The sequence below is a fragment of the Paralichthys olivaceus genome, chromosome 7 (genome assembly GCF_024713975.1).
Source record: "Paralichthys olivaceus isolate ysfri-2021 chromosome 7, ASM2471397v2, whole genome shotgun sequence".
Taxonomy (NCBI): domain Eukaryota; kingdom Metazoa; phylum Chordata; class Actinopteri; order Pleuronectiformes; family Paralichthyidae; genus Paralichthys; species Paralichthys olivaceus.
The window spans coordinates 20,653,336-20,673,235 of NC_091099.1; the positions used below are offsets into that span (position 1 = coordinate 20,653,336).

The 19,900-nt window shown below is 41.8% G+C and overlaps 1 protein-coding gene across 25 annotated transcripts in view; it reads right to left on the reverse strand.

Moving 5' to 3' along the window:
* Positions 1–2,844: 2,844 nt before the first annotated feature.
* The window catches only part of LOC109624416 (unconventional myosin-IXAa-like), a 137,870-nt gene continuing 120,814 nt past the window's right edge, over positions 2,845–19,900 (reverse strand). For 4 of the 25 annotated variants that reach the window (XM_069528328.1, XM_069528339.1, XM_069528329.1 and 1 more), the window contains 21 exons: positions 17,225–18,391; positions 16,414–16,498; positions 16,084–16,287; positions 15,192–15,289; positions 14,657–14,760; positions 14,221–14,441; positions 13,077–13,193; positions 12,631–12,819; positions 12,260–12,307; positions 12,048–12,159; positions 11,132–11,193; positions 10,270–10,462; positions 9,595–9,723; positions 9,383–9,488; positions 8,938–9,069; positions 7,730–7,853; positions 6,562–6,615; positions 5,758–5,778; positions 5,274–5,509; positions 4,737–4,879; positions 3,014–3,656 (listed from right to left, as the gene is read on the reverse strand). In XM_069528328.1, coding sequence (XP_069384429.1) covers positions 3,271–3,656; positions 4,737–4,879; positions 5,274–5,509; positions 5,758–5,778; positions 6,562–6,615; positions 7,730–7,853; positions 8,938–9,069; positions 9,383–9,488; positions 9,595–9,723; positions 10,270–10,462; positions 11,132–11,193; positions 12,048–12,159; positions 12,260–12,307; positions 12,631–12,819; positions 13,077–13,193; positions 14,221–14,441; positions 14,657–14,760; positions 15,192–15,289; positions 16,084–16,287; positions 16,414–16,498; positions 17,225–18,391 — 3,931 coding nt within the window. In that variant the 3' untranslated portion in view covers positions 3,014–3,270. Of the gene's footprint in view, positions 3,657–4,562; positions 4,614–4,730; positions 4,880–5,273; positions 5,510–5,757; positions 5,779–6,561; positions 6,616–7,729; positions 7,854–8,937; positions 9,070–9,382; positions 9,489–9,594; positions 9,724–9,779; positions 9,938–10,269; positions 10,463–11,131; positions 11,194–12,047; positions 12,160–12,259; positions 12,308–12,630; positions 12,820–13,076; positions 13,194–14,220; positions 14,442–14,656; positions 14,761–15,191; positions 15,290–16,083; positions 16,288–16,413; positions 16,499–17,224; positions 18,392–19,900 lie in introns of those variants that run through there. The other 21 variants (XM_069528333.1, XM_069528354.1, XM_069528331.1 and 18 more) reach the window with 18 other exon arrangements.

Here is a 19,900-nt window from a genome sequence, read left to right on the forward strand (position 1 = left end):
CATATTTACTGTATCTAACGTCTGCTCACTTGACCGCAGTAGCTCCAACCACCAGGCTGTCAGGAAGCTAACACACCCCACCCCCTACACACACACACACACACACACACACACACACACACACACACACACACACACACACACACACACACACACACACACACACACACACACACACACACACACACACAGGACTCTGAACCCTCTGACCCACATACTGAGTTTGCACTACTATGCCATTTGCACACTTATATCAAACAGAAAAAACTTCTACTGCTACTACGGACTGTCTTTGCACTATCACAACTCATTATTTATCACCATATTTTATTATATTATAAAACTTTGCTGCTACCTCATACGTTTGCACTAAGAACTGTCATTTTTATTTATTGTCTACTTTAGTGTTAGGATATGTCTGTCTTTATTTGTTGTGCCTGTGCACTTTACTGTTACTTTTGTTAAGAAATGTCTTGTCTTGTCTTGACCGTGGGATAGTTAGGAACATAATTTCGAATCCTTTGTATGTCTGGTATACAGTTCATCCTTGAGTCCTAAGGAATGTTTGTAACAAATTTGAGGATTGGGATGGAGGGGTGGACGGACAAAGGACAACCTGGGACATAATGCCTCAAACAACTGGTTGATGTGGGAAAGTAGGAATAACAATACATCATTTAAAAATCATGTGTAATTATTTTAACGAGAAGGATGTTGCATCCAATATGTTTTTAAGGCCTCAAGGATACACAAAACGTGTTTCAGTGAGTAGCAGTGAATGCAAATATAATACAACTCAAGTGTGTTTGGCAGCAGTTTTGCTTTTTTAATAAGCAGATGAAATTTTCCCCATAAAGTCTTTTTTTTTCTTACGACCATAGACATGTTTGTATCATTAAAAAAAGAAATATAACACAAATTGCACCTTATACATAACTGTGTCCAGAGTGGCGCAGACAATGAGACACAATGCTTTTCTTTTTTTTCTGCTTCGTAGCACAAACATGACAGACCCATTGTGGCCTGATAAAATGTTGCCATGATTAATAGTAGATAATGAACCGTACATAGGATAATATATCCTTTTATAACACCTTATATAACAGATTCTTTTAAATCAATGTACACCCCAAAAGCATGATCATAAATAGTACATACACTGTGTATAAAAGAGGAACAAAAACAACCAGAGAAAGCACAGCATGCTTTCCAGTGACAGGTACATTCACTTTTTTTCTTTTTTTTTTCTTTCTTTTTTTGCAGAATGCCATATGGACAGCATGGACATGTACAAATACCCTCACTTCAATTATCAGCTTGATATTTGACCAGGAATCAGTTTTGTCTTCTCATCTCACCTTCAAAACAGTTTTTTTTCTTCTTTTAAACAGGTCTAGAGCTAATGTTATAAAAAGACAACACATTGCAAGTCTCCACACCTGCATCTCACACCTGAGATCAGCACAGTCTTCACGGAGACTTCCAGCTTCAAGGAAAAGTTGATTAACACTGATTGTATAGGTGAGATCGGAACGAGAGTCGCCCACGAGGATCTGATCACAGACGCAGCAAGCGAGGAGGGATATTGCAGCTTTAGTACAGAGACATCATTGCTCTTAAGATACTGAGTATGTCCGTTAAACTGAAGATTACACCGATACTGCGTGGACAGAGACAGAGAGAGATCAGGATTATGCAGAAACACAAGGACGGTCTGAGTTAGGTGCTACTTTGTCTGCAGGTTAAATGCTACTTTTTCACAGCCAGAGCCGAGAGACAGGAGAATGGAAGAGCTACGCTTGTGTTTGAGAAGAAGAACGTATTGTGGACGGCTCAGAGGACGACATGGACGGAGTGAGTATGTGAGTGCTGAAGTTTTCTCCCAAGGCGCAATGAAAATCAAAACCAACATTTTGTAAGTCTGGGTTAGTTTTAGTGTCACATGATGGTTGGAGAGATTTCCCAGCCTTATAGGAATAATATGTTAAATAGGGGAAATGTATAAGTGTGTATAGAGACGACTATACATGCACCGAGTGGGAGCTGATACAGTGGCATGAATTATTCATTCTTCAGGCACACGCGCGCGCACACACACAGTCAGGTGTTCATCTGAACAAAAATAAACCATGACAGCATAAACATGACATCTTTGATATCAACACCAATGTATAATACAGCAATAGTATATATTAAAAAAATATTCAAGTCCTGACAAAAGTAACACTGATGCTTCTGAATGAAACAGACAGAAAAACAGAAAGCTTGCAGGGACAGGCAGATACAAAACACCCAACGCGTAGCACAGACTGACAGCTTTTCCTTCTGTTATTTCTGAAGAATAAAACCCGAGGTCACCCAAAAACTGGCTCTGTTCACTGTGATATAGGACAAGGGAAAAAAGAAAATGGAAGGAAACTGGATGAAACCAGCACAGAAACAAACAGTGGAACCTGAGTTCCATACACTTCACTTTGCAAAATTGAGAGAGGAGGAAATAAAGACAAATCAACAATGAACGGCCCAGGAGCAGCACTGGAGTTTCTTTCTATGTTCACTTTTTTCCTCTGTAACATAATAATAATAATAATAATTATAATAATAATAATACCTAACATAGAGCTGTGACATATTTCTGTACAGTTTCTTCAAATTGACATAGGAAAAAGTGTGATGGAGAAGCATGCAGCCTCTTGGCTGGTGTGTCCTGTGTAAACGTGAAAAGCTTGGCGCTGGTTACAGACAAAATGTCCGCCAGTTCAGTTCGGTATGGCTACATTTCTTCGGGGTTGGCTTTTACCACCTGACCACATGCTAAAAAAATGAAGACAGGGCACTATCAGATTTGGCTTTGCAGGAGTGTTTTTTATTTCTGTGTCTCTCCACCCGTCCTTCGCTTCTTCCACTTCTTCTTCTCTCCCCTAACTGACCCCTGGTGCTCCAGCAGGGGTCAAACAGCACTGAGATCATAGTGTCAAAAAACGTTTCACTTCACTCCCTCTATTCACATTAGTCGTCAGTCTTTGACCATCTTTGTTGTCTTGTCCCTCTATGTACTACGTCCAGTCTTCTTTGATTCTCACAGCTTTTTGCTTTGACTGGACCAGGGGAGGAGGGTGGTGAGAACAGAGGAGGGGCAGCAGTCGACATTTGGCATGAAACTCGCCCCGTGACCAGCCTCATCCATCCCTGGACTCTCCCTCCTCCCACTTCTCGCACACCCTCCTGTGCTCCAACAGGCGGTGGCCGGCGCTCCTTCTCTCCTTGGCTTCACACCATGAACTCGTTGCTCCCATACAGAACCAGCTGCTGCGGCCCCGAGCTGAATTCAGACTCCCTCCGGTGGCTCCCCGAGGGCTCGCGTGGTGAGCTGCGGCTCAGTCTGAGCCTGTGCTGGGTCTTGCCACCTCTGTGACCTGCCTCTGCTTCACCCAATGGGGTCCCCAAACCGCAGGAGGTGAGCAACGGCCCGGAAGAGGAGGAGCGGAACCTGTAGTGAGGGGACGGAGAGCCGGAGGCGTTGGAGGAGAGAGAAGAGGAGGGGTGGTAGGAGGAGATCGTGGAGGTGGAGTCTGCTGAGTCCTGGGAGTCCGGCTGACGATGCAGAGCTCGTCTGCTCTTTGCCTCCGACTTTCTGGAGCGATAAGTGCCACGCTCTGTGTAGAGAGACAGGAGAGGTAGAGAGGGATTAGAAAGCACACTCTAACACTGTTGTGTTTTTAAGTCCAAGTGACAACTAGTAAAAAATGACAGAAATTCCCCAAAGACAGACTTGAGATATCATGTATAAGAGGCCAAAACATTTGCAAGGTCGCTGTGACCTTGACCTTTGACCACCAAATACTAATCATTTCATCCTTCCAGTCCTTCCAGTCCTTCCAGTCCTTTACTTTAGTCCATCCTTTACTAAATCTGACAAAATTCCCTTTAAGCATTCTTGAGGTATCATGTCAACAAGAAAGCTGGATGGATATAACTCCTTCTGCAACTGGCTGTCACTGACATGAGGCATGAGAATGAGCAATACATGCTAACATTGTAATTCCACCCAGGTCTGAAGGTCGTCTTCCTGGAGTATTTAAACCTTCTACAAAATATACTTCATGTCCAAATAAGGATACTTCTCATAGCAATCATCCATAAATGTGTGAGGGTTTAGTCCATACCAGAGCTGAAGGGGCCCTGTGTAATCACTCCCTCCACCAGAGACTCAGCTCATCGTATCTTTACGACCTTGGTTGCTATTGTCCTTGTTATGGACGTTTTGTTGAAGCTGGTGAAGAGAACTCAGGCAGCAGCTGATGTCTTATACAGAAGATTTGAATGTAGACTTGATGCATCAAGGAGACCAGAAGGTGGAACAATATACAAACACTAACACTGTAACATGAGCAACTGTCACCCCCAAGTCTAAATAACTAAATCACACTGTGTCCTTACATCTTGCCACTGGTGTAATTTAGGAAAGAGTTAGAGTTGGTGCCTCTGTGTCTGGGGCATCTGAGTTAGATATGAAAGTCCATCAACGTAGACAGAAGACACTACAATGTACTCCTATTTACCCTTTATCTATAACCTGACCTTGGGTTCTGCTTGGAGAGAGAAGGGAGGATCTGTGGATAATAATAATAACAGGATGGTTAAAGATTTCTCAACAGTGTCGCGAGAGGTTTTCATGATAAACTGTTGCGAGTGGAAACACTGTTTAATACAAAGTAAAGAACACACACAATTACCCAAGGGGTCAGATGCAGCTCCTTTGGTCTCCATGGTAATATTTTCAGAGCTGTCTGCTGTTCCGATGGAGGCTTCAGATTCAGGAGTCTCATCGTCAGACACCCGTGGCTCCAAGATCAACATCTCATACGTCAGCTCCTCCCTGCAGAGACACACACAAACTTGAACCTTAGGGCGTTTATCATGTTGTGTGTGTCTCTATGTAATCCATATAAAAAATATAAAGCAATGTATTCACTCAGCACTACTACATGTTATTGGAGTAGTGTTTTTATTTGTACTATTTATAGAACGATGCACCTGCTGAAAGCTATAAAAAATTGTTTTGAGAGTGATATTGTAATAATTCTTTTGCTGGCAGAGATACAGAATTATTGATTTTAATGTGTGTTTGTCCAAATATCATAAGGGTTGGGTTGTGCTTTTCATATCTTGTTGGTGCTTTGGCAGCCTGTGCAAAAGATGTATCCCACTTTTAAGAAAAAACACGGTTCAGCCTCATCTGATGTGAATAATCTTGCAGAGAGAGGTCATACTTCTCTTTCTGCAGACTCTCAATCTGCTCAGTGAGGATCCGCTCCTCCTGCTGCATCACCAGCTGCTGCTGCTCGTTCAGCCCAGCCTCTGCTGCATCCTCTCCTCCTCCTCCTCCTCCTCCTCCTCCTCCTCCTTCTCCTCCTCCTGCACTGTCTCCATCCAGCTCAGAAGTCGCTCTGGGACTGAGAGGAGGCGAGGGCGTGTGGCTGCTGCTCTGTCGCACACGGCCTTTGCTCTGTAGATTCACACACACAGAGTTACACAGCATGAGAATGTGTTCATCCAGGGTGACCAACAATAATCAGTTTGCTGTTGACAGTGATGAAGATCAGACAGTGGACTCGCTCTACGGACAGCTGGACGTTTTGACCAAATACTAACTATACACACACACACACACACACACACACACACACACACACACACACACACACACACACACACACACACACACACACACACACACACACAGGTGGGCATTACCTTAAGTTTAGCTGTGTTAGGCTGCATGTTAATTAGTCGTGAGGCAGAAACAGAAAGCAAAGAGTTGTCAGTGTCGACAGTGGAGCTACAGCCTGCGTGCTGTACGTGCCTGAGCGCTCAACACGAACAAACATCAACCAAACATAAAACTACGATATTAATATTACGAAAAAGGATCTTTGAAAAGACTGTTCAAGAAACTGTGTCTATTCCAAAGAAATTGCCTGGAGGAGAAAATGATTGGTAGTGGTCGACTGAGAGGTTCACATGTTATATCTGTGTGATATTGCTTCTTTATTATCGTAATATTACAAAATCGTGATATAATGAAGTAAATCTTATAAATTATTACAGTATGGACAAAATATTAGGGGCGTATGCTATTCGTTTTAAAATCGGTCTCTGAAAATGCCGGCAAATATAAACCTTTATCCTGACTAAACATTCAGACAGCTGAAGAAAATGGCGAATTGACTGTTTACTGGACTTTATAGTGATTAGTGAGTGATTCCACCAGGCCATTTACTACTATTATAACCTCCGGTGGTTTCATCACCTGAATAAAATTTATAACAACAACTACATTTACTTTAGACTTGCTCTAAAGTAAATGTAGGACTGATAAACAGTAACAAATACACAAACAGAGTCAGACGGAAAAAAGAGAACTAGTTAACAGACAGAAGTGATGAGTACGATGACTGAACGCTACAGACGGTAGATGAGTGAATGGGGTAAATAGACTGATGGATGGGACAGGACGGACGGTGGGCGGCCACATGGAGTGAGAGGGGGCATACATACCGGGGTAGCAGTGCGGGTAATGCTCATAAACCTAACAGCAATTAGTACTGGTTTCTGGAGGGAGGGGTGGGGGGAGGAGGGAGGAAGTAAGGAAGGAAGGAAGGAAGGAAGGAAGGAAGGACAGATTAGGGTTTGTGGAGTGGTGAACGCAATTAAGTTAGATTAGATATCCTGATGTTCAGGTCAAAGTGATCTGAATTTGGTTGGTTCACTTCATATCAGTATCCATATCCCAAATAATGTGATTATTATGAAGTTATAAAGTAGACTAGACCCCAGAGGGATGCTCTCTACTCTCTCAATGTACATGTGAACTGTAGAATCAGAAACACGTGGAGCTACCATTAGTTCTAGTTTGATTTTTTTATAATTTTATTACCAGCAGTAATGTAATTTATATTACAGATTGTATTATTGCACTGTGATGAGTGTGTCTGCTGCAGCTGTGTTGCATTATAGCAACAATAGTTTTCTTTTAATTACTCTATTCCTAACTCAGCCAACTTGTCTATTTTAACTAAGTGCATTATTTCCTGTTACCTATTATATTAATGTATGCATTTAAATGGCCAACATGTGCAACACTGCCCTCTACTGATGGTTTATGCTCACTGTTGGCAGATTACTGAGAGTCAGTTGCCTGAGGTCAGTTTTTCTTTTGTACATGGACATCGCTTTTTTCTTCAATTAATTTTTAGCTGCTCCTGAGAATCTTGTTTTACATCTGCTGTGACATTAAGTCAAGTTAGATATCATGTAAAACAGAGGGCTGTCGCACATGTTTAGCCTTATTGTGAAGAATTTAACATCAGTATTTTATACAGCAGTATATTTTCTATACAATGCAACTGTGACCTCCTGATTACATTTCAGATGTATGTCCCCTTATGATTGTGTTATTTTGTCGGCTTTTTTGCTTGTGTAGCAAATACACAAGAGGATCTGTTGATGGAAGATGTAAACCGACAGAGGAATGAACTCCTGCTATGACTGTGACTGTGAAATCCATGGCAGCTGCTCGTGGAGCTGAAAACTGTCACTGTTTCAGTGATGAGTGAGAGGAACAAGTGGGAAAAGATCCACCTTAGTTACAGGCGATAAGGATTATTCATGCTATCACAGAAGCTTGTTGTCATGGCTACTGACAGCAGCTAGCGTCTGGTCTTACCATGGATTTCCTGATGTGGGTCAGTCTGCTCTTGGCTTTGCTCTCTGCAAATTCCAGACTGCTGATGTCCTTCAGTCGAGCTCTGTACTTTCTCATCTGTTCGTTGATGATGAGCTCCACACATCTGAGGGGGGAGAGGTGTATTGATAAGACAAGAGGGGTGGGCTGGTATTACTAAATACATCATTAGTTATTTACTCAGTTCTCAGTTGTAAACTAGTGATTTTTAAATTGATAAAACACATAAACAGTGTCTTAATGTAAAGTAAAGTAAGTGGTTCTCATCTTTAAACACACCCCCTTTTAATATTTTTTTACCCTGTCCATTTGTTTGTAAGTTAAATTTCTTAAGAGCTAAGATTACTACGATGCTTACACAAATCGATGCGGTCTTCAGAGAAGAGTCAATTAAATTTTGGTGCAGATCTGGATTAGGGAATTAGATCTTCACAACAGCATCAGACAAGTTTAAGGGACTGATATTTATGAATGTGTGCAATTTGGTGCAGATCCAAATAAAGATCAGGATCAGTCACTTGCAAGTGATTTTAAATGCAGTTAAATTCATTCACTTTAGACCCCATTGTGCTAATGACACCAATTGTATCTGGTCATTCATTCACTATTGTCATAATGTTCTGTTATTTGTATAAAGTTGTGTTATTTTTTATGAAATCTAATTATCAAAAAAAATGAATTATATTTATCAAACAGCATTTGAATCAGGTTGCAGGACAGATTTTAGTCTTTTCATGTATTAGCATGCTAATATTAGCTGTGTCAGTTGGTCACTTGGCGACGTGGCAGTGTCACCTGCAGTATGGGTGTATGGGAGTTATGGAGTTTTAATCTTTGCAGGTTTGCAAGTATTGTCCCTACAGGCCCCCATACAAGCTTTCTATGAGCCAATCAAAAAAAGACCACACTTAGCAAAAAGTAGTAACTATAAAGCATCAAAACGTTTATATATCCAGGGCCTGGATGATTAACTCTGATTAACTATTTTTTGTAGCATCAGACTGTTGTGTGAGCCCACCAATACAAATAATACGAAGTAAAGTAATACGAAAAAAGGGTAATATAGGACATCTCTATAAAATGTTTGCTATGTACATTGCTAGATTCATTTGATCAATAAAACAGGTGGTTATTCTTATTAAAAGCCCTGTTTGATGGTTGGGACTGTTCATTGAGGTCAGTGGACGTACGCAGTGGTTTTGCTGATGTCTTGGACGCTCTGCAGAGGGTCAATCGAGTCGGGGCAGCGAAGGATGCAGGGAGCAAACACGATGGCGAGGGCGTTGGCTGACATCCTGTTAGTCTCCTCCTGCAGGGCGATCCTGTAACACACCACAATATAACATCAGTCAATCCTGACGTTGATCCTTAGAGCATATGACGCCCATTCCCAAAAAATACTGAGAGGATGGCATGAGACCAAGACGACCAGTTCTACAGCGTTTGATACTGAGTGAGAAAAAGACAAAGGGAACCTGAGACTTCTGCAGCCAAGAGTTAAAAAGCTGAGTGCACAGACATTTGGCTCACAGGGAGAACCGTCCTTCAGATCTTGTTTCAAAACCTAATTTTCCGTCTCTGGCTGTCTCGTCTGAAGCTCCACTGCTGATTGTTGACTCTTATCTCACATCTCACCTAACCAGATGGAAGATGAGACGCTCCAGAGTGCTCAGGTGTGTCCTGCTGAGCTGGTCGATCACCGAATACACCCCTTGGATCACCTCCCGCTTGTCTTGCTGACCTGAGCAGAAACCAAAAACACGCACAAAGCATGAGCTGGAGGAGCCTCTGGAGGAACAGAAAAAAAACAAACCCACAGCCCCTGATGGGACTGAAAAAGAGCTTACCCATGGCCCTGAGGAACTCCTCGTACAGTTCGAAGGTCATGAGAGGGCTGGGCAGGTCACGCAGCCACTGTTTGAGGACACTGGCAATGACGTGGATGTTGTAGTCATCCAGATTCACACTGTTCACATCTGGAACAGAGAGACACATTCAAGAAAATCAACATTCATTGATGTTTCTTTTTTGTAGCCGTACAGTATGTTCACAAATAGAAGTGATTTAAGAAGAAGTGTTGTGGAGTAAAAGCAGTAATTGTAGAGGTAAAAGAAATGCAAGCACCAGCAGGAGCAGTAGGAGTAGAAGTAGCAGTAGGAGTAGTGGTTGTAGTAGTAGATCTGCAATTAGCTGTAGAAGCAGGAGTAGCAGAATGATAGCCTGAACAGACTTCAGATAAACATAAACTACGAACAGCTGCATGACTTCTACAGAAATTAAATGTGTCATTGTATGTTCATGTGGTGTCAAACATCGGAAAAATTAGTTGCTGACTAGAAAAATTCGAAAGACGTATTAAGGTGTTCCAAATACACAAATACAACACATTTTGTTTACAGCGTTCAGCGTTTTTATCCACATTCCAAACTTCAAAGCACATGAACACACTGAAGTTGTTGTCGACTTCACAACTCGTAAAGTAGGACCTTCGGAGGAGCACGTGAATGCACAGTGAGTCTCACCTGTGTCCAGCCCCTGACGGAGTTCTTTGATCTTATTGGTGGAGCCCGACTTCCTGTAGATCCCCTCTGTGTAGAGGCCGTGCATCTCGATGTAGTTGATGAGCTTCTCCACCAGCTGCGGCACCGTCCGCTCCTCGCTGGTCAGACGAGACAACTCCACGCCAAACTGCCGCGACGACAACTCTGGATCGTACTTGGAGAGAAATAAAGTGAGCACAGGAGCATGTCAGTCCACCCCTGCATCTCCTTCTCATACTGAATGTGACCTAATCTATGTCATGTCCTGTCATTGGTGCTGCTCACTATCCTTGAAGGCTCCTGACAGAGTGGGCAGGTCCCAGAATAGAGCCAGACAAATATAACTTATTGCAAGTGAAATTAAATACATTTTGATGAAAGTGTTCTTGATTGAACAGCAAATATTGAACCCTTTTTCTTAAAGTTGTTTGAGTTTTTATTGTCCAATTTATCTTACACTGCAAACCAATCACACCTCAAATCCCATTTACAGAAATATTCAGAAATGTGTTCAAGTCACAGTTACAGCCTTAAGTCTGCATACACTTTGCATACCTTAATCTTTTTTTTAGATTAATTCACTTTGTCATTATGGGTTTTTCTTGTGTGGCAATTTTACATGTAAAATAAAGTCCGAGTACCACCCGAAGCCAGTGTATTTACCCAAAGCATAATCTGGAATCTTGCCAAGACGTTTTCATTTGATTTGACAATATTGCATCATTAAGTTAATTAAGAAGGCATGAAAACGGAATCGTTTGGATTAGAGATTAGCATGATGTTCTGTGATGTCTGTTAATGTCTGTGAACCATGAAAATAGTGAACAAAAAGACCTCTGCCTACCTTTTTACTGCACTTGGTTGTCATCCTCGAGCAGCACTTCCTGTGGCAGGCGTAGCGACACACTGCAAGACAAGACCACACAATCAGACTGATGACATTTCTCCAGCCTCCTCCTACAACAACAGTAGCAGTCAGTCACGACACTCAGATGTCCGCACTCTCAACGTGCAGCTGGAGCTTTGTAACTAGACAGAGGAAAGATTCATTACAGGAGCAGGAGCTTTAATCAAATCTCAGTGCAAGTGTGTGAGTTCTGTGAGTGTGAATGTGCAGTGTGTGTTTGTGTGTGTGTGAGACAAGACTAGTAGGGGCTGTAATGTGCTGCGTGAGTGGAAATAAAAAAAACTACACACAAGAGTGTAAGTGCCTGTGGGTAAGTGAGTCGGGTGTGTAGTGCTGGTGGTGTGCGTGTATGTGTGCATGTGTGTGTGCATGTGTGTGCGCATGTGAGCATGTGTGTCATTGGGCAGACTTCTAGATCTGCTTTTATGCTAAATACATAAAGTGCAAATCAAAAGGCAAAGCATTTCAAAACTAAAAATCCTTCAGACAAATACTGTGTCCCTAAATGTCTTTATTGAAGAATATGACATCATCATGATTTTTTGGTTGTTGCAATATATCATACAATAAATCATCTCGCAATCTCATTACATTGTTACATTATATTCCATGACTACATGTTGTGTTATGAATGTAACAATGCTATAATAAAATGATCCATGTGCTGGTTGCAGGAACTGTCAAGGGAGATAAAATTGTTTTTTTTCTTTTAGCTTTTTAAGCTTTTTTGTTTGTATCAAGAATGCTCTTAAGTAGTGTGCAAACTATATAGATCCTAAAGTGACCAGACTATTTGTATGCATATATACTATATTTATATGTGTGTGTGTGTGTGTGTGTTTGCAATCCTCACGTTTGCAGACGCAGGCTCGGTCCATCATCCAGATGAGGGAGGAGCAGTACTCGCAGTAGGTGGGGATGCTGTACTGGGTGGACTTGAAGATGTGGCCATTGTGTTCTTCCACCTGCAGGGGGCAGTAGAGTCACTAGTCAGATCAGATGAATTAAAAAATAAATTGTATTTATTCCAAATAATTTAATTTAGCGAATCGTTGCTAAACTCACAATGTCCGTTTCCTTCTTCCTTGACTTCTTGCGCTCACGTTTAGGAGCCTGAAAAAATATATTTATTACTTTGGTTTTGTTTCATATAAATAATTGATTTATATCAATAATTTATACAGAAACAAAGTGTTCTTTATTTTTTTCATTTGCAGTGAGGATTTTAGGAAAAATGGTAAATGGAAGCTCTAAAATTCTTTTCTGCTTTTATATGTTCACATTTCATTTTTTATTTTCTTACATTTATCACAACCTGTTCAAATCCCACCAGATGAAGATGTAGCCCTGTATTTGTGCATCCATAAATACTAAGTGCATTAGAAAGTATTTCCCAGTTTTCTTTTCATCCATCCATCTGTTCTTTTGCATCTTACCCTGCCGATGGTTCCCTCCATGGGCTTGTACTCAGTCATGAATTCATCCAGGAAGACTTTAAATGTGTTGACCCACACCTTCACCGGCGACTCGCTCCAGTCTCTCTGCTCCAGACGCATGGTCTTCTCCAGGATGTGCTCGAACAAGGCATAAAGATCCTTGTAGCGGATGCTCTTCCCATCATCCATCTGGGTGGGAGGGCAAAGGAAAGGAAAGAAGAAGATATACTTTGCATAAGTTTTCATTTATGATTTTGAATTTTCATTTTATTTTAGCCATGTGATATGTCAGTGTGGACAGGAAATCTCAGATGGATTAGAGAACCACAGAGAAGTATCCAAATATTATTCAGTACACTTTACTGTGATTAAAAACTTCCCTATCTCACTGATTGTGTTTGAAGCAGTTGAGAACAGATGATGAGAAAAGAGCAGCGAGGACTTACAGCCAGAGCAGTGGAGTACGAGTTGAAGATGTTGATCCTGAACTCCTTCAGCGCTTTCTTGAACACGACATCCACCATGGTGTCCTTCTTACCATCCTCAGAATCCAGGTCAGCGATCTGGAGAAACAAATACATTTCAGGTAACCAGATAATTTCAGATTTTCATCAAAATAACAAGTTGCTACACTTCTAAAACTTTGGAACTAACATCTAGGACTTGATAAACTCCCTGATTGGATCATGGTACAAACCCACACATTTCCTTTTCTAACATACGTCTTGAGATAATTTCCTCTGCCAAGGAGGTTATGCTTTCATCCATTTTTTTGTTTTTTAGCCAGATTACACAAAATCTACACAATCAATTTCCATGAACTTCTGTGGAGGGGTGGGACATGGCCCGGGAAGAACCACATTTTGATGTGGATCCAGATCTTCGGCATTTGTCAACATTTTCCTTGATTTTTAGAGAATATTTCAAGGATCTTGAGGAAAAAAAAGACACTAGATGAATAATATTTATGAGTGTGTGCAATTTGGTGCAGATCAAAATTAAAATCAGGATCTACTGAATTTAGCTGTGGTTTCATAAGGGGACTGCTAGGCCGGAGGTATGAACTCTACTGAGTGTCATTTGGATTTGTTTTTAAATGTCTGGGTTTTGAGGTTTCCTTTTGTTCCCCAAAACACCACAGGTGAAAGGGAAATGTTTTCCTTGGTAATCTGGTTTATCCCCGGCCACACTGTAGATGTTAAATGTGGATTTTATGATTGATGCTGGGAGCCCAACAAACCCAATTCTATTAACCTCCACTGTATTGAGGAGGTGGAAAGTCTGAAAATAAGGACAAGTTAGACAACAACTGGGACTAGCAAATTTAGAGCAACAGACCCTTAAGGAAAAAAAAGGAAGAAATATTGTGATAATAATAAAAGTGAATTTATATTGTGTCTTTCAAAGTACCCAACGCCACCTTAAATAGTTAGGAAAACAAAAATCTGAAAAAAACAAACCACAGACAGAAAATGATATAAAAAAACAAAACAAAGATGACAGTGCTTTTTCTGTTGCCGCATAGGAACACTCCCTATTGTGTGATTGTGTGTGTGTGTGTGTACTCCTGTGTGTGCGTACGCCTCTCACCTTCTTCATGAGGAAGTCGTTCATGCTGCGGTAGTCATGGGCCGACGTGAGGATGTGCAGGGCGTCGTTCTGCCACTGGGTGGGCTCCAGGGCGATGCTGCTGATCTTCACACTGCGACGTCGTCTCATTTTAGGAGACAGCTCCTTGTTCTCCTTGCTGTCCCTGACAGCCCGAGCAGAAGCTGCCTCAAGGTCCGGACTGTGCGGGGGAGAGGGGCCTTCTGGGAGACAAAGATAATTTGAATTACATTTTTTTTCTACTGTTTTTCTGTCTCTGATCGTGACCTCTGGAGGGCAATTATGATATGTAATAATCCAATTTATCTGCAGGGCCCATTTATGCTGGTTGCTCTGGAGCAATTTGTGTTGTGTATTTGTGTCTGTGTGTATGTGGGTCTCTAAATCTCAAAGCTACAGACAGCAGTTGTTTTTTTACCATGTGTCTCTCCTGCTTCACTCCTGCTCGTCTGCTTCTCTCTTGACAGTTTTTTCTCTCCGTGCTTCGTCTTACTCCAGAATCGCATCTTCCCTCTCATCCTGCTGAAGGACAAACACAGATGATGGTCACCAAAAGAAAAATAACTGTTCTGAATTAAGTGCAATTCAAACATATCACGTCCATGTCACATTGCAAGGATGCACTCATTCAGTGTTTTTATGCCTCAGAGGCAGTGACAGTCAGTAGCCAGAGGCATTATGAATTTAGGTTGTCTGTCTGTTCCATTCTTTTTCACACAGTATCTCAATAACAGCATGAGGTTTTCTTTCAACATTTTGATCAGTTATGATTGGACTCAACGATGAACTGATTAGATTTTAGTGTTCAAAGGTTAACGGTCAAGTTGAGTCCAGAAAAATAATGTTCCATGAAAAAAAAACTGTGTGAGACAGTACATGTTCAATTTCATTTGCTCACAGTTATCAGGAGGAGGGTTTCAGTGTAAATATATCTTTATCTATTCATGATCTACCTTCCATCATGACTGGAGGTTTTCCTCAGGACCTCAACCTTGCCCAGGTCTCCTGATGACATGGTCTTATGGATCTTCTTCTGGTCTTTATGAGAAGACTGGAGAGCAGAGAACAACCACTGAGTGCAATAAAAACGACAATGTATTTCATTTAGCTGAGGAGGCTCAGACAGGTTTCAAACTTGTCTAGGATGCTGCAGTTTGGATGTTTAAGGACATTTAGCTGTGGAACACAGACACAGCGATACCATGCATTATGAACAGTGACTTTAGTAACGTGTTTCTAAAATGCATTATTCCACATCACTACAGCTAATATTCTGGTCCTAGTAGTTCTACGTAATCTGAAGAGATTAAAGAAATCAGCGGCATCACAGAGAATGATGCTGAGTGAGTGAGCGAGTCGAACAGAAGTCATGCTCTAAGATCCTGTTAGAGAATGGAGTCGTTAGTGGGAGGTTTGAACGACTCCAGCATGCAAATACATAGTGATGATGCTTGTTTGGTTTGTGTTTTTACTGAAGGAAAGAATAGAATTAAACTGCAAAATATTGTATCCCTTTAAAAACAGACGCCTTCTTGAGACAGAGAGGAAAATGAGAGTTGACAGCTATATTTGGCCCAATTTGAAAAACAACAGCTGCCAGAGTGACGTGCTAAGCTTTTCAGTACGGACCGAGCACGGTGACGGCCTGTTGGAGTGAAGCAAAGAAACATGAGTCTGCTCATCAGCAGTGAAACAATCCAGTAAAAGTGGAGTTAGCAGTGTTAAAAAGCTCCTCCCCAGCTGCTTGGCCAGGTCCACCTGAGAAGAAGGTGGAAGGGGTGCACGGCGGTGTGGACAGGAAACTTGTTTGGAGGTCACGGGACCCCTGGAAATCCGGTGTTTTACCATCTCTGAGTCACTGTGACAGTCCGTCTCAGGGTGGGCATGTGGGAGGGACAGGGATGGGGGCAGCGTGTGGGAGTGGGCAAGGATGTAGTACTCGTCGTCGTCGTCCGACTGGGTTGCCCCCTCAGAGTTACAGCGGGTGAGGAAGTCAGAGCGTGTCCGGGACATTCTAGCTTTCTTTTTGGGGCCTGGACGGCCAACCTGCTTCCAGGCAACCACAGGAACATCAGGTCAGCTGCCACTGTGTTTGTGTCTGTGTGTGTGTGTGTGTGCGCATGTGTAAATACGTGTGTATTCATGGGAGTGCTCACACACATTTGTGTGTCCTACCTCTCTGTTTCTGGACCCAGCAGATTTGGAGTCGTCTCTGAACATGGCAAGAGATCTTTCCTGGTTCACCAAGTCCTTATCGGACCTGAAACATGGGACTTGATGTTAATACATTTCCAATGTAAAAATAGTAGAATCTATTTTTACACAGAGCACGACCTCATTTAAAGCTTTATCTTGGGAGAGGAAGCAAAATATACATAGACACACATAGAATATACATCACATAAGCACAGTTTTGTGTAACTGTAAAGGAAATTAATTACACACATTAATGCTAATTTTAATATCACTTTTCTTGATAGATTTATAAAAAACCTACTGTTTCAAACTATCTAGCACTTTGCTGGGCCAATGCTTACGCAGAGTCCACTGTTTGGGACGTCTCCATATCCTCATTGAAAAGTTTAACATCTTCAAATTGAAGGTGGTCGGCCCCCACTACCAGTGACCACTCATGAGTTGGAATCAGGGACTCTGCATTTTCAAATCTATGCTGAAACTAAAACCCTAAACCACCTCATTGTCTCCCATTCAGAGACGTCCCCCATCCCCTGCTGCCCCTCCATGTCCTCAGATGCAGCGGCTTCAGCTGAGAATGTCTCTCACACACACACACACACACATACATTAGAACCACTGACTGTGTGTGTGAGTGTGAATTTGTGTGTATGTGTGTGTAGGATGAGGGGTAGGTAGGCATCTTTTTGGAACTTCAAGTCAAAAGTGATGGGTGAAGTTACACTTTAAACAGACACATGCACCTTGATAATTAAATGACTTCCGTCCTTCTGGATGATGGTTGACTTACTTGGAGAATGGTAGTTTGCGTCTGGGTGGCGAGAACACTGTGGCAGACGGTTTCTCCAGCATATTCACTATCACAGTCTGGGCTGAGCTCTTCTTCTGGGCTTTGGGAGGTTTGGTGTCCAGGATCGGGCTGGGAGCCTCCTGCGCCGGCTGTACCGCATTCCTTTCCGGCTGACCGGGGAGAGTGGCGGGCTTGGGCTCCAGGACAATCTGGATGTCCACCTCTGAGGAGCAAAGCCCTGCTACGTCTGAACTTGACCCAAGAGCAGTAGAAGAGGTGACCTTTAAGGATTTATCCACCCCGTTTACATCTCTTGTGGTCAGGGGAGCAGTCCCGAGAGCCGGCTCGATGTCTGATCCCACCTCCAGGCCTACAATGGGTGTCATTTGAGAAGTGGATGATGCTGCTTCTGTTTGAGGAGAGCTCTTTGGGATTTGGGCTGCCAGCAGCTCCTCCTCATCCACAGGGCTTTCCTTCTGCATACTGATTAAAACCACGACCGGCCTACGAGATGTAGACTCCCTTCTCTCTTTGTAAGATTTACTGGGGCTTTCGTATTTTTGTTCATGAACTGGACTTTGGTCAGAAGCGATATAAAATGTTGCCCTGGGACCCTCAGACAGAGGCTTTTCATTATGGTTTGAATCTGTCTGCCCCTCTTGTAGTTCTATATCTGGAGCTTGGGGTTGGTCTTGGGGTACAGAGCCTTCAGTGTCCATGTCTTCTACAATAAGGAATTCAAAGCTTCCTTGACTTGCTGGGGATCCTCGGGGTGAATGTCTGTGATGTTCCTCCAGCTGAGAGGTGCCACTGTCAGGGACTGAGTCCTCTTGAGCAGGACCTCCTACGCTGGTGGTGCGGACCCTGAGAAGCTTCAGGCTGAACTGAGCCTGCTCCAACTCTCTCATCCGTCTGCTCTCTCGTTTCGACCGGTTCTTGTGGCTCGTCTCATCTATGCTCCTGCTTCGCTCCGAGTCCTCTCCTTTCTCTGTCTCTCCCACACCGAACAGAACAGTCTTGTGGTCTTCAGAAAGTTCTGCAGAGATGTCCTGGACATAACTCTCCTGACCCAATGAGGAGAGCTCCTCTGTGGTTCCTGCATCTATCTCTGCGGATGAATGGCCACTGAGTCGCTGTCTTTCATGCTGCCGCTTCAATTCTCTGAACCTGAAGACAGAAACGTGTCATTAAAATAAACAGGAAACACCAACAGGGTTTTATAATTAATTCTGAAAACATACACCCATAGTTTGTATTATTGTGTGAAATGTGTGGTAGCCTGTTTGAGTTTAAGGGGACTGTTGGTGGAGGTATGTGCTCCACTCAGTGACATTCTGTTTACAGAGTTTTGGGTATGTAGGGGAAGTCACCTTTTAAGAATCATATGTTTAGCCTGTCTATTCATGTATGCAGCAGATAAGAAGAAACATTGTTATTCAGTATGTCTTCATTGCTAACTGCCTGAATCTAAGCATTAAGAAGAAGAAGAATTACTAAGAATTACTCCAGAAACACAGCACTGATTTCCATTAAACTTTGTGGAGGGTGGAGCACAACCAAAGACACACTCCCTCTTTAGCACAGGAAAATACGGTTAATAATATTGAGAGTGTTCTTTTTGTGTGTTTGAGTCATCTGTCACTGGAGGAACAGAGAGTATCAAAAAAGCAGAGAGAAAAAAATCAGTATACAGCCAGAATTAAAATGAAGAATTTCAAAGACAGGAGAGACAGAGATGGAGACAGAGGAAGGAAAAATAAAGCAAATAAAGGATTTGACTAAAAGAGAACAGATGAAAGGGGAAAGAATTGGAAGCATAGCCAATACTGCCTGCTGAACAAAATGAGGTCATTTGATCGGACATACAAAACGCTGAGGCCCAAGGAATCCAATAAACATATAAATGTTGATAAAATGTTTAGAAACAACAAATTCATTGTTCGGTTTGTTTGTTTTAATTCTGTAATTGATTGATTCAATGTAGACAGATTAAATGACTACAATTTCAAGGTTTTGTCACCACCATCATGAATATTTTGATAATATTTCAGTATGTCATATTTTTTGAAAGAATTGTTGGTCATATGTGAACATGTAATCTGTCTCCTAACATGAGAATCATTTTTAAATCTTACAAATATTTCGATAACTGTTTAAGGTCAATTCTATTATACAGTCCAATAAAAAAAACACAGACGAAAATCTTTATAATATAAAAATATATACATTACATTACATTATATATTAAAGTAATTTTCTTGAAGGCTCTGTCAGCCTTGGTGAACATTTGTTTTTGTTATAGTTTTTATAGATATTGCATAAAGTAAGTGAATCATAATCTGTGATTTTTGGTGTTTGATGGAGTTGAAACAAAATAAGTGATGACGAGGCAAAAAGGACATTCTGTTAAAAAAGAAAAAGTTGTGAGGTTGTATCAAAGCATAGCTCATACATGGTGGATACATACATGTACGTTAATTTTAATTGTTTTTTATTCTTTCAATATTGGATCCATGTCAACAACCTCAAGAGAGGGAATGAATGAATATGTCACAGGAGGTTCTGTTACAACAGGGCGATCCAGATCTTTCCATGTTCTTTTTTTTTTTGGACGTTTGTTTGTATGTGTGATCTTTGTGTATCAGAAAAGCAATTAAAAAAATAAAACCAACAAAA